Source organism: Pimephales promelas, chromosome 23, assembly GCF_988280905.1.
Source record: "Pimephales promelas chromosome 23, fPimPro1.hap1.1, whole genome shotgun sequence".
NCBI classification, from domain to species: Eukaryota; Metazoa; Chordata; class Actinopteri; order Cypriniformes; family Leuciscidae; genus Pimephales; species Pimephales promelas.
In genome coordinates this window covers 19,604,576-19,616,692 of record NC_142791.1, presented here as the reverse complement: position 1 = coordinate 19,616,692, position 12,117 = coordinate 19,604,576, and the positions used below count along the sequence as shown (strand labels likewise).

Below are 12,117 nucleotides of genomic sequence, written 5' to 3'. Positions count from 1 at the left end.
TTTCCTGAAATTTAAACTCGTGACTGACACCTGTGGCCAAAAAACAGAACTGCTCTTCCTTTCTGCTCGCTCTCGCAACGCGCGCTTTTACGTGCACACTTCACTAGTCATCTGCTGCAAGGAGGTCAACATTATGTTTACAGAGGTAAGAACATTGTTTGAGATAAAGTGTTCTGCTTGCGAGTGTCGCAAGCAGAACACTTTATCTCAAACAATGCCTGGCTACTTGCTGACTAGCGGTGGTGGCAGAGTGATCTGAAACGTTTAACATGAACGCGCTTGACGTCACATCCGCAGACAGCACGGGAAAAGTCCGACCCGACAGAAAATAGGAAAAATAGGATACAGGCTTATAGGTGCACCCACTGTGAGCGGACAAGGTGTCACTATGCTCATCAGGAGATGTTTTAGTCATAAATGGTAAAATAAAAAGGGTATTGTTACGTTTATTTTGGGGAAAAAGCTGCATATAACCTCTTTAATGATGGAATTGAAACCGTCAGTCTAATCATCATACAGAGTGATGTCATTTGGATTTTTTAGCTGGTTTATGATTGGCCACATTCAGGGTGTTTTTTGTTTGGGAGTTGTTAATTTTATATATCCATTGAAGGAATTTGTTTCAATCCTGCTTCTGTTCAGATGCGTTAGACATTTCTGACAGCATATTAAAACATCTCAGGTTACGACTGTAGCTTTGGAGAACGCCTCCGCGGGAACCGGTGTCTGGTGCATATCCAATCATGGCAATTGTATTGACTGGCGACAGCCTATGAAGTATAAGTATATATAGTGTGACCCGGAAGTATAAAAGGGTCACCTAGATGCAGTGTCTCGTTCCATGTTCTCAGGAAGCATTGGTTACAGTCGTAACCCGAGACGTTCCCTTTCGAAAGGGAACTCGCACTGCGTCGATGCCGCTATGGAGAACGATATACCAACGCCAACATGCTGAGGGGAGTGCATACCAATTATGGCTGTGACAGAAAATGTCAGAATTGTCAGTTTCACTGAAATGCCGAACACTCCCCCTTTCGGTCAGTGACAGTATTCCCTACCCCCACTGCCTCAAAGAGCTATAAGCCTCAAAGACGCCTCCGATACAATGAAGACTGCTCAGTGGCCTGGAACCAACAGCTTCCATGGAAGAGGTTTGTTTAAGAGAAAATGGCCAGGAGGTCCGAAAAGAGTCACTTTCTGAGGGTGACAAAGTTACCGGCCCAGAAAATGTATTAAAGATAGTTAATTTAAAGTTATTAAAATAGTCCAAGTGACTACAGTGGCTCAACCATAAGTTTATCAAGGGTAGGCTCACTATTGGCCAACGTTGGTCATGTGTGTCATGCGTGAGCCTACATGGTGGTGTACAGCACAAAACGTGCTGTTACACTACATGAACTCACACAGGCACATGCAAAAGAAAATTAATAGTTGAATAAAGTCGTAATTTTTGTTTGTTTGTTTTTTCGAACAAAAATTATTCTCGTTGCTTGGTATGTCTATTATGTCTAGTATGTCTTTAATAACTTTTCTGGGCCGGCAAGTTTTGATCTCTTAGAAGCCTATGGAGGAGTGATCCAGCTCTCAGATTTCTTTAAAAATATCTTAATTTGTGTTCCAAAAATGAACGGAAGTCTTACGGTGTTGGAACAACAGAGGGTGAGTAATTACTAACAGACTACAGTAATAACTTTCAGACACCGGTTCACTTGGAGGCATTCCCCAAAGCGTCATTGATGCAGTGCGAGTTCTCTTTCGAAAGGGAACACGCGTTACAGACTCTGCCACCACTCTTTCATGAGACCAAAAGAGATTTTCATTTTAAGCAGTGTTATAGATTTTATGCCCAGCTATCCAAGCAGCCTAGTAAAACGTCTGTGACACTACGACTTTTCCTGGAATAACCTGCCAGAACACCACATCCTGTTCCCTTTCAAGAGAACTTCAAGCTGCGTTGGCTAACGCGATGGGAACGCTCTGCGTGATTGCGTCGTGAAGCCTCAGTCGACAGAGTACAATCAGTCGAAGAGTAGGACGTCATGCGACAGCTTCTGTTGCCTTCAGCAAGCGATCTCTGTACTCTGTCCTTGTCTATTTATTGTTGTTTGTCAAAGCCCAATATATATCACTATCTATATTTATGGCAAGCAAGCAAGATTATAGACGGTGTGTGGTTCCCTGCCCTCGTTACATCACGGGTGGGGACAAACATCAGCTATTTGTTGCAATGTTTGGGAGTGGAGCATGGTCAGCAGTCAGTTCTCGAGGGAGCTGACTGTGGGCATTGCGAGAAGCTTTCCGCGAGGACGCTCCGCTCACGCCGGGCGTTCTCCGAGGAGGACGGTTCGGTTCGCGTTCCCCACGTGGGTCTCTCTGTTGCCGAGGCACAGAGACGACTCGTATTTCAGGGTAGGCGATTTCCAGTTCCGAGGAATTGGTATCGTTAGTGTTTTGTTTAAAAAGAAAGAGTACAAAACAAAAAAAATGTTAAGAGAAAGGCAGATGTTTGAGTTTTCAATGAATAAATAAATAAGTCAGCTCATCTCTGCTGAATAAAGAGGAGCTTTTAAAAGGAGATTTTTTAGATTAAATTTATCTTAAAACAAGAAAACTCTGTATCTCAGCCTCGTCGTCGGGGTTTGTATTTTATGTGTTTAATCTCCAGATGTCTAATTATAGCAATGTTTGGGTATTAAGTATTATGGTATTTCAGTGCCTCGGGTTAAAGAGACCCTTGCGAGCTTTCTCTCTCCCGAGTCGGTGTCATCGTTATTAACCCCGACGTTACCCACCAGCCATCATAAATAATGAAAACATTTTTATTAGGCAGCCCTGGTGGGTATGGAATGAGTGTGAGGAGCGACTCTCTGAGGAGGGTCGCAGTGCTGCCAGTTCGGTTGATCCCGCTGGTGGCCACAGAATTATATATATGTATATAGCTCTGCTTGGACTGGATGTGATGTGTTAGGTGTGGTTAACACTACACCGGTACGCATTTCCCGATATCTTTGCTCCCGGGAGTTCACCCTCATTTGGAGTTTGGATACTGTGGCTTGGCCTCTGAGGGGGCCCGGCTCATAGAATCCGGTCTCTCGACTGAGGTCGTTGAGACCATTCTCCAATCCAGAGCTCCTTCCATGAGAGAAACTATATGCATTGAAAGGGAAATTATTCTCCATCTGGTGTGGTGAACGTCACCAAGATCCTGTTAATTGCCCTGTTGGTACAGTTCTTGATTTCTTGCAAGACCGTTTCTCTGCTGGATTATCTCCTTCTACCTTAAAGGTTTACGTGGCGGCTATATCGGCCTACTACACCTCTCTGGGAGATAGTACTTCTATCGGGAGAGATCGACTAATTACTAGTTTTTCTCGGAGGTACATGAGGTTGAGACCTGCACTGCATTCAGAGCACCGGCTTGGGATTTGGCCATTGTACTTGAGGATCTGGCTTTGGCTCCCTTTGAGCCCATTGAAGAGGTTTCAGAAAAATTCCTCACTTTGAAAACATTTCTCCTTGCTGTTTCATTTATCTGAGATTAGGAGATTTGCATGCCCTGTCGGTTGCTCCTTTATACCTGGAATCTGCACTGGGTATGGTGAAAGCATTTCTATACCCTAGACCGGGTTATACTCCTTAGGCCCCAGTTAATGTCTTAGTCTGTGCAAGGACTTCACACAGAACGGGCATTTCTCAGCATGACGTAGTGGGTATGGGGTTCCCATCGCGTTAGCCAACGCAGCTCGAAGTTCCCTTGAAAGGGAATGTCTCAGGTTACGCAACCTTGGTTCCCTGAGAGGGAACGAGAGATGCGTTCGCCTGCCATACTTCCTGCATGCCCTGATCGACTTGCTTCAGGCCTTGCCTCAGAAGCTGTCGCGGTCTGATTTCAAGGGTGCTTTATAGTTTCCTGGTCTATGACGTCACATGACGTCCTACTCTCTCATTGGACTGATTGTACAGAGGCTTCACGATGCAATCACGCAGAGCGTTCCCATCGGGTTAGCCAACGCAGCTCTCGTTCCCTCTCAGGGAACCAGGGTTACATACGTAACCTCAGATGTTTTAATAATATGTTTTGCTAGCATTATGTAAATGTTACTTTTGAATGTTCTGAAACATAGCATTAGACATATGTCCAATGAAACCATTTAAAAACATTCCATGAACAATGTATAAGTAAAGTTTTTATGCTAAAATTTAAAGAACACTATTAAAAACCAGATAACTCTGAACAAACGTTCTATTAACATTACAGGAAATTCAATTGTTCATAACTTCGAGAGAACCTTGTAGAACATTCTGAAAATATTTCCTGTTAGCTTGGATAATAAAAATGAAAGTTGGATGAACTGTTTGACAGCTTATGTACCTCATGCGGCCTGTAAATTATACAAATACATTTATAGTCGGTATTAGTTATTAATATCTTTGTGGCGAGCAGGACGAGGCCCGGGGCCGTGAGAGAGTGGTGCGAGGCCGGTGGCATGATTAATCATCAGTAATATCCTCAGTAATTAGTAATTCTTAAGTGCCTGCCTCATCGGCACGACAACCATCCTCAACAACTCGTCTCCATACTGGCGTGATTACTTCAACTCCCTAAGAGATGGAAATGGACAAATACTCTTAATGTTCTGATCCAATTTGACTTGTAATGCTACCCGAATCACACTGTTCCTTCGTTGGCCAGAGGAGGACTGGCCCCCGACTGAGCCTGGTTTCTCCCAAGGTTTTTTTCTCCATTCTGTCACCTGATGGAGTTTTGGTTCCTTGCCACTGTTGCCTTGGCTTTTGGCTTGCATAGTTGGGGACATTTAATATTCAACAATATTAGTGATCTGTGTTGAATTATTTTCATGTTATCACTGTGAAGCTGCTTTGATCTTTATTTTAAAAAGCGCTATATAAATAAAGGTGACTTGACTTGACTTATCATCAGTAATCACGCCACCGGCCTCGCGATGCTCTCTCACGGTCCTCGGCCTTGTCCTGCTCGCCACAACCGTTATTAGTTAAAAATGTATTTAATTTTGTTAATTCAATAACACTGTATTTCCGCGTTTTTAAATTTCTAGATTCAAATTCAGTGAAGACATTCTTGTTGATATGTGATATACAGTATGTGAAATATATGATTTTGTGCTGTGTACACTAGCGTAGCCAGGAATCATAATGTAGGTGGGCCCAGAGAAAATCAGGTGGGCACAGCCTAAATGCATCTGTGATCAAAATAGGCCAACACAACTAAACCTGCTTGAATACACCACAGTTTAATCAGAGCACAAGCATGTATGTCATCATCATTAGCAGTAGTAAGAACATAACGATAAGAACAGCAGTTTCACTGCGCGACCCCTCCCACACTACACACACGTGCGCATCTGACAGATGCAAAACAACACCATCATAAAATCAGCAGGACAGTGTGTAAAAACAATGCTTGGTCATAGTCTGGCTCAGCGGCCACATAAACCACGTTAAATAAACAACATTAACTCGGCAACTATACGTAGATTGGCTTACGTGTGATGACTAGCGCTGGCCCTAGGCTTAGCCGAGTCTGAAAAAATTAACGTACATAACGCTGATATAGTAAATCATGATTCATTCGTGTTAATTATTGCACATTTGTATATAGGCCTATTACTTATCCTAAGACATGGCTGTATGTACCTGTACACTGGCATGTAGGTGAGGTAGAATGGAGCGCTGCTGGTGAGGGAGAGATTGCTGAATTAACGCAATCTCTAGCAGCAGAGCTGTCCAGCTCCTTACTACTCGAGACTGATGGCTGAGGCTCCTGAACATCTGCATTATTTTCCTCCTGCAGCGGCCGTGGTCTTTTTGACACAAACTTTAGTAAGTTGCTCTGTTTCATTTTAGTTTAACATAACGTTACTTCTTCTTAGCTAAACTTCAGTCTCCCTCTGTGAAATGTGTACGTCGTTGTGAAGGGGGGATGGGCTGTTTGCAATCTGACTGCGCGGGCATTTTGTCATCACCATGACAACCAAACAAGAATCAAGAAACATTAAGATTTATTTTATTATTATAATTATTTTTATTATTTTTATTTTTTGTCAAGTATTGTGACAATCGCAACAGAATTCCCTGCTTCAGCTACATTGTGAGGCCACTGACTGGATGGGCCTGACTGACAGGTGGGTGGGCCCAGGCCCATCCAGGCCCACCCGTAGCTACGCGAGTGGCTGTGTATTGGTGTCATACACTGCATTAGCTTTAAGATTTTATCAAATAGATGACTACAAAATCTGCATGATTGACTCAGAGAAACAACTACTGTCACACTAATGATTTGCATTACTTGACAGATGAACTGCTTATTAAAATGAACACATTTACTTAACACTGATGTCTTGTCACAGTGCTTGTCCTCTTTCTTTATGCAAACAGCTGCTGTTACAGTGTAAAGACAGCGTTGTGTCGTGTGCTGAGATCACACACAGACACTAAAGCAGCTCTGATGCTGCATTTCATTCACACACAACCCAAGGCTGATGTTGAACTTCCCTCAGACAACTATGCTGCAGTTTTTTCCTTCAGCGACTGCACATATCACATATTATTGATCAAATCTCTGCTGGCCGATGCTATATTTTCCACATGTGTAGGTGTTTTCTGAGTCAGAAGTGCAGCTCTGTGTGTGTGTGTGTGTGTGCAGCATGTGATGGCGAGCACTGGGGTCCGCACTGCCGGAGCCGCTGTCAGTGCCAGAACGAGGCGCTGTGTAACCCCATCAGCGGAGCCTGCCTCTGTGCGCCGGGACACCGCGGCTGGCGCTGCGAGGACCTCTGTGAGCGCCACACCTACGGCAACGGCTGCCAGCAGAAGTGCCTCTGCCAGAACAACGCCACATGCCACCACATCACAGGAGAGTGTGTGTGCAGCCCAGGATACACTGGAGCATTGTGAGTTCACCTGCGACAGCCGTCACGAGTTTGTACTACTGTAGCACAGACGGATGATTGTGGCGCTAGCAACACCAAGCTCATGGGTTCGAATCCCAAGGAATGCAAGAACTTGGATAAAAGCATCTGCCGAATGCATGAATGTAAATGTGTTTGTTGTGTGTGTGCAGCTGCGAGGACTTGTGCCCTCCAGGGAAGCATGGTCGGCAGTGCGGGGAGCGCTGCCCCTGTCAGAACGGTGGCGTGTGTCATCATGTGACCGGAGAGTGTTCCTGCCCGGCCGGCTGGATGGTACGACCTGCAACACTCAATATTAACTGATATCTAGAAGTAAAGACAAATATTTGTGATTCAGGCCTATTATAAGGATGTAAGCGCAAGTGCACTTAGAGCAAGTCCGAATCCACTTTTACTAGTTTAATGACGGGAAAAATGGCTGGCGCACACAGCGCATGGTCTAAAAGGTTTATCCCTATTCTCTTAACCCTTTAAGACCAACGCTCCCATTTGCGGGTCTCTGTTTAAGAGCCGATAGAAACTGAAACCAAATGGCTAGCTCGATAATTCGGTAACACTTTATAATAACTACACGCTAATGATAATTAGTTAAGTATGAGTAAACCATTAATTCATCATTCATAAAGCATTAATAGACATTAATAAGCCGTTTATAAATACAGCTATAAATGTTTTCTTCTTGATTTAAAAGCATATCTATAATTTGTTAACTAATTGTATTTTCATCCTTTATTAATGATCAATTTATCATTTCTAAATGAAGAATTGCATTTTTTATGAACCAGTTATTTGAGAGTTGTCAGATGGTTTGTAAGATTACTTAGAGCATGTAAGTAAATGATTAATAAACTATTTAAATGTACATTCATACATGTTCATACATTCAGACATATAGTGATGGTTACTTAGTGTGTTAATAAATGCTTTATTAACATGTATCAATGCTGTAATTCGGGGTTAATTTGGGTAGTTATAAAACATTTAGTAGTGGTCAGTTGACTATGTTCGTGAGCTCATCTAAAGTGAGGACTATTCATGCCTTGTAAAGCATTTTTAAAGGCTGTTAAATATTTCTATGTTCTGTATCACTGCTTTGTGTTTGTTACTTTTTACTGTTTAGAAGATTAATGAGTCTTTAAATCACCTTTATAAATGCTTTACACAGCATGGATAGTCCTCACTTTTTTAGCTCACAAAAATAGTTAACTAACCACTACTAAATGCTTTATAACTACCTGTATTTACTACATTTACTTACACTTTCTAAGTGATCTTATGAGTGACTGACAACTCTTAAACAACTGGTTTTGTAAATAATGCAATACTTCATTTAGAAATTATTAATTGATCATTAACAAAGTATGAAAATACAATTATTAAACACATTATAGATATGCTTATAAATCAAGAAGCATTTATAGCTATATTTATAAACTGCTTATTGATGTCTATTAATGTTTTATAAATGATGAATTAACTGTTTACTAATGTTTAACTAATGAGAAATAGCGTGCAGTTATTATAAAGTGTTACCGATAATTCTTTTTGCATACAAAACCAGAGACATTACACGTTCAGGTCAAGCCTCCAAAATGCTCCTGTTGCATTGTTTTTACCCTCAAATGAGTCTGTACAAATTGCGTAATATGCGTTTACAACAAAAACGCTCAAATGCATTGCACGTCTTTGCACATGTTCTATAGATCTCCGATTGAGTTACGTCTTTCGATGACTCATGAAACGCTCTGTGCATGTTGTGACGTCACAAGCTGCGACATTTGACTCTCATTGGCAGTAAATGCTACTCTACTGCGTTCTACATTTGTTATTGTCTCTTTTTATCATTGCTTCATCATTTTGACTCCACAACGCACTGTTTATAAAAATGAGTGTATCTTACAAATTAATTTATGTGAACAGTTCAAATCAATTGTGTGCTGCTTTAAAGTGTTTTATATAAGTTTTTTACATTGACAAGTTTGAGGTTGATATTTGTGATATTTCTGTATTTAATAAAATATGTAAAAAAAAAAACGATTTAAATTATTTAGTTTTTAGTTTATTGCACTTTTAAGCTGTGTATCTAGTTACTATTGAATTATAACATACATAGCTTTTAAATCGGGGGTGTAAGGATTGTTTTGATGTATGGCATATGAAAATGTTCAAAAGATTGACAGCACAGCATGTAAAAATACTCTGGTGGTATTGTTCTATGACAGATCATAAAGGGTTAATGAGTAATGGGTGTGTTTTGGGCGTAATTTGCAATAAACCAATCAGAGTCTCATCTCCCATTCCCTTTAAAAGTCAGTTGCGATCGCACCACGGCGGCTTCAATTGACATTGGTCAATGACTCAGTCAATTTCAGTTCCTCAAACACTCCAACAATGCATCCCAAATCCCAAACACACACCTGGTTCTCAGACCAGCAGCCCATGGGCCACAGATGGGCGCAAATGCATTTGCTATTTAAACATTGTGGCGCAGGACGTGAAAATGATAATTGCGTCGGGCTGAAGCTAGCAAAAAACACTTGCGCATGGCGCTGCATTGATTGCGCCTATTATGTTTGGACAGAATTATTACATTATTTGTTCGATTCAATTATGTTCTCTGTTTTATTGTCATTTGAAAATGTGTTTTAAAGTTTCCTGCCTACTGTAATTGCTGCACACTGTCTATCTCGGCATTGTGTTGGCAGTGATGTGTCGATGTCGTTTCAGGGAGCAGTGTGTGGACAGCCGTGTCCGGCGGGGCGCTTCGGGAAGAACTGCTCACAGGAGTGTCAGTGTCATAACGGAGGAAGCTGTGCTCCATCCACGGGACAGTGTGTGTGTAGCGCGGGATACACAGGAGAGAGGTCAGTATCTGCACTGCAACATCAAACTTTATCACTGGAGCGGAGAGCAACACAATGCTGAGAACTTACATCCTCCTGAAAAGAGCCAACAGACCTTAAATGGACATTGTGTAAGAATTACTCCCATCTAGCAGTGAAATTGTATTTCGCATTCAAACGAATTGTGTTCTCCAGCGCCTCACTTTTTTAAATGCGTGTTGCATCTACGGTTGCCATTATGTACCAAAAAGCCATGACAGGATGTCTTCTAATAGCACTTTGTAGAGTTTTCTTTCGGGTGAACAGGTTTGTTATTTCAAACAAACTGCAACTTTACAGTATGAATTACTGACTGTGAAAAACATGAACTATTGTAATTAGTATTTATGCTGCTTTATTTGTTATATTTTCTGAAGTACGTGCATTATTAGATTAGATATCATCATCATCAGATGATTCAACAGTAGGTAGAGGAAGAGGGAGAGAACAGAGAGGCAGTGGATCAGTAGCCAGTGGCTTTAAATGGGAAACCATGGCTTTAAATGGGCCGTGTCAGGCTAATAGCTTCAGGCCAGTAGCACCTGACCTGCGTTTCCACTATCGGGCCAGAAGCTCGGCAGTGCTTCACTAAAACAAGCCCGTAACATGCCTCTCTGCAACAACATCACACTAACTTATCATTTCACCAACTAATTAAAGTTTTATCAGAAAACTAATCAGAGAGAAATCACTGGAAACAGCGTGCATTGCAAAACATACACATACATACATCTTCTTCCGCTTCATCCGGGGCCGGGTCGCGGGGGCAGCAGTCTAAGCAGAGATGCCCAGACTTCCCTCTCCCTAGACACTTCCTCCAGCTCTTCTGGGGGGACACCGAGGCGTTCCCAGGCCAGCCGGCAGACATAGTCTTTCCAGCGTGTCCTAGGTCTTCCCCGGGGCCTCCGCCCAGTGGGACGTGCCCGGAACACCTCCCCAGGGAGGCGTCCAGGAGGCATCCGGAACAGATGCCCGAGCCACCTCAGCTGACCCCTCTCGATGTGGAGGAGCAGCGGCTCTACTCTGAGCTCCTCCCGAGTGACCGAGCTTCTCACCCTATCTCTAAGGGATCGCCCAGCCACCCTGCGGAAGCCACCCATTGCAAAACAAATATGATAAAAGTGACCGTTTGCTTGCATTTTTGTTGTTAAGGCCCTACTTGAATATTCAAAACCCAAGCATCGATGTTTTACCACAGGTCTACAATAAAAAGTGATACATTGATCATAGATTAATATATGTCAAAATTGCACATTAGTCACACAGAAATAAATTACCGTTAGTTTTCACAAAAGTTGGCCTAGTACTTTTTGACCCTCTCTGCTATTATAATTTTTCAAGACGGTGGAACTACATGGAAGCCTCCGTGGACCTACCCATCCCATGTATATAAAGATAATAAATTCTTTGTTTACGAGGTTAAGTCAGATAATTGGTAGAGGTATTCGTATACCACTGAGGACTTATTTATGAATAAAAATATTGATTTTAGATAATAAATTACCTAAAAAGTTACACATAGTCCCTAGATAGAATTTCACATGGATGAAAACGAGGCTGCGAGGGATAAACTTACAGCCTGTACAATGACACTTTGCATCACATGCAATTTTCAAAAATCACAGCAAAAGTTTTGCTAAACAAATGCCATTTTGTCAAACACTAGTACAATCCACTGAACACACTGCTGCCCCTTACAGCCACGGTTTCACTCCTGACTAAAATCTGTGTGACTTTTGCACTATATTCAGTCCTTTTGAAGTCTCGTGATAGAGAGTGTGAGGAACAGAGCCAAGCTGAAACATGTCTTCAGAGGATGGGTTAGCGTTGGCACTGCTGTAGACTCAGCAAATCAGGTTATGAGGAAAGTAGATGTGAAACTGCAGGATCTGATGCTGGCATGAGGCGATCGGAGGAGTTTTAGTCCCAGGGCTCTGGAAAACATCATGTCTGGTTGTAGACCAGCAACATTGACCTCTCACATGACCAAGACCATGGAGAAGCTAGTTTACTGATCCATGGTTTAGAGTGTTTCTACACATTTTGATAAGAAAAACACAAAGCTCATTGATGCTTTATTGGACTCAAATGCTGGTTATTCTGAGATGCATCATATAGACCTGAGGTCTTAGCCCTGCTTCTGTGGACACACTGTCCTGCAGAGTTCAGCTCCAACGCTTATCAAACTGCTAGGTAAGCCACGCAGGTGTGCTGAAGCAGGATGGAGAACTGGACAGCACAGGGAGGCCCGGGCCTGAAGACCTCGGATATAGACAGGGGTGATC

At 42.3% G+C, this 12,117-nt stretch overlaps 1 protein-coding gene across 1 annotated transcript in view; it reads left to right on the top strand.

The window, feature by feature from the left end:
• megf10 (multiple EGF-like-domains 10) overlaps nt 1-12,117 on the top strand; it is a 172,118-nt gene that overhangs the window by 79,683 nt on the left and 80,318 nt on the right. The window contains exons 6-8 of the mRNA XM_089126385.1: nt 6,686-6,932; nt 7,103-7,223; nt 9,678-9,814. Coding sequence (XP_088982511.1) covers nt 6,686-6,932; nt 7,103-7,223; nt 9,678-9,814 — 505 coding nt within the window. The remainder of the gene's footprint in view (nt 1-6,685; nt 6,933-7,102; nt 7,224-9,677; nt 9,815-12,117) is intronic.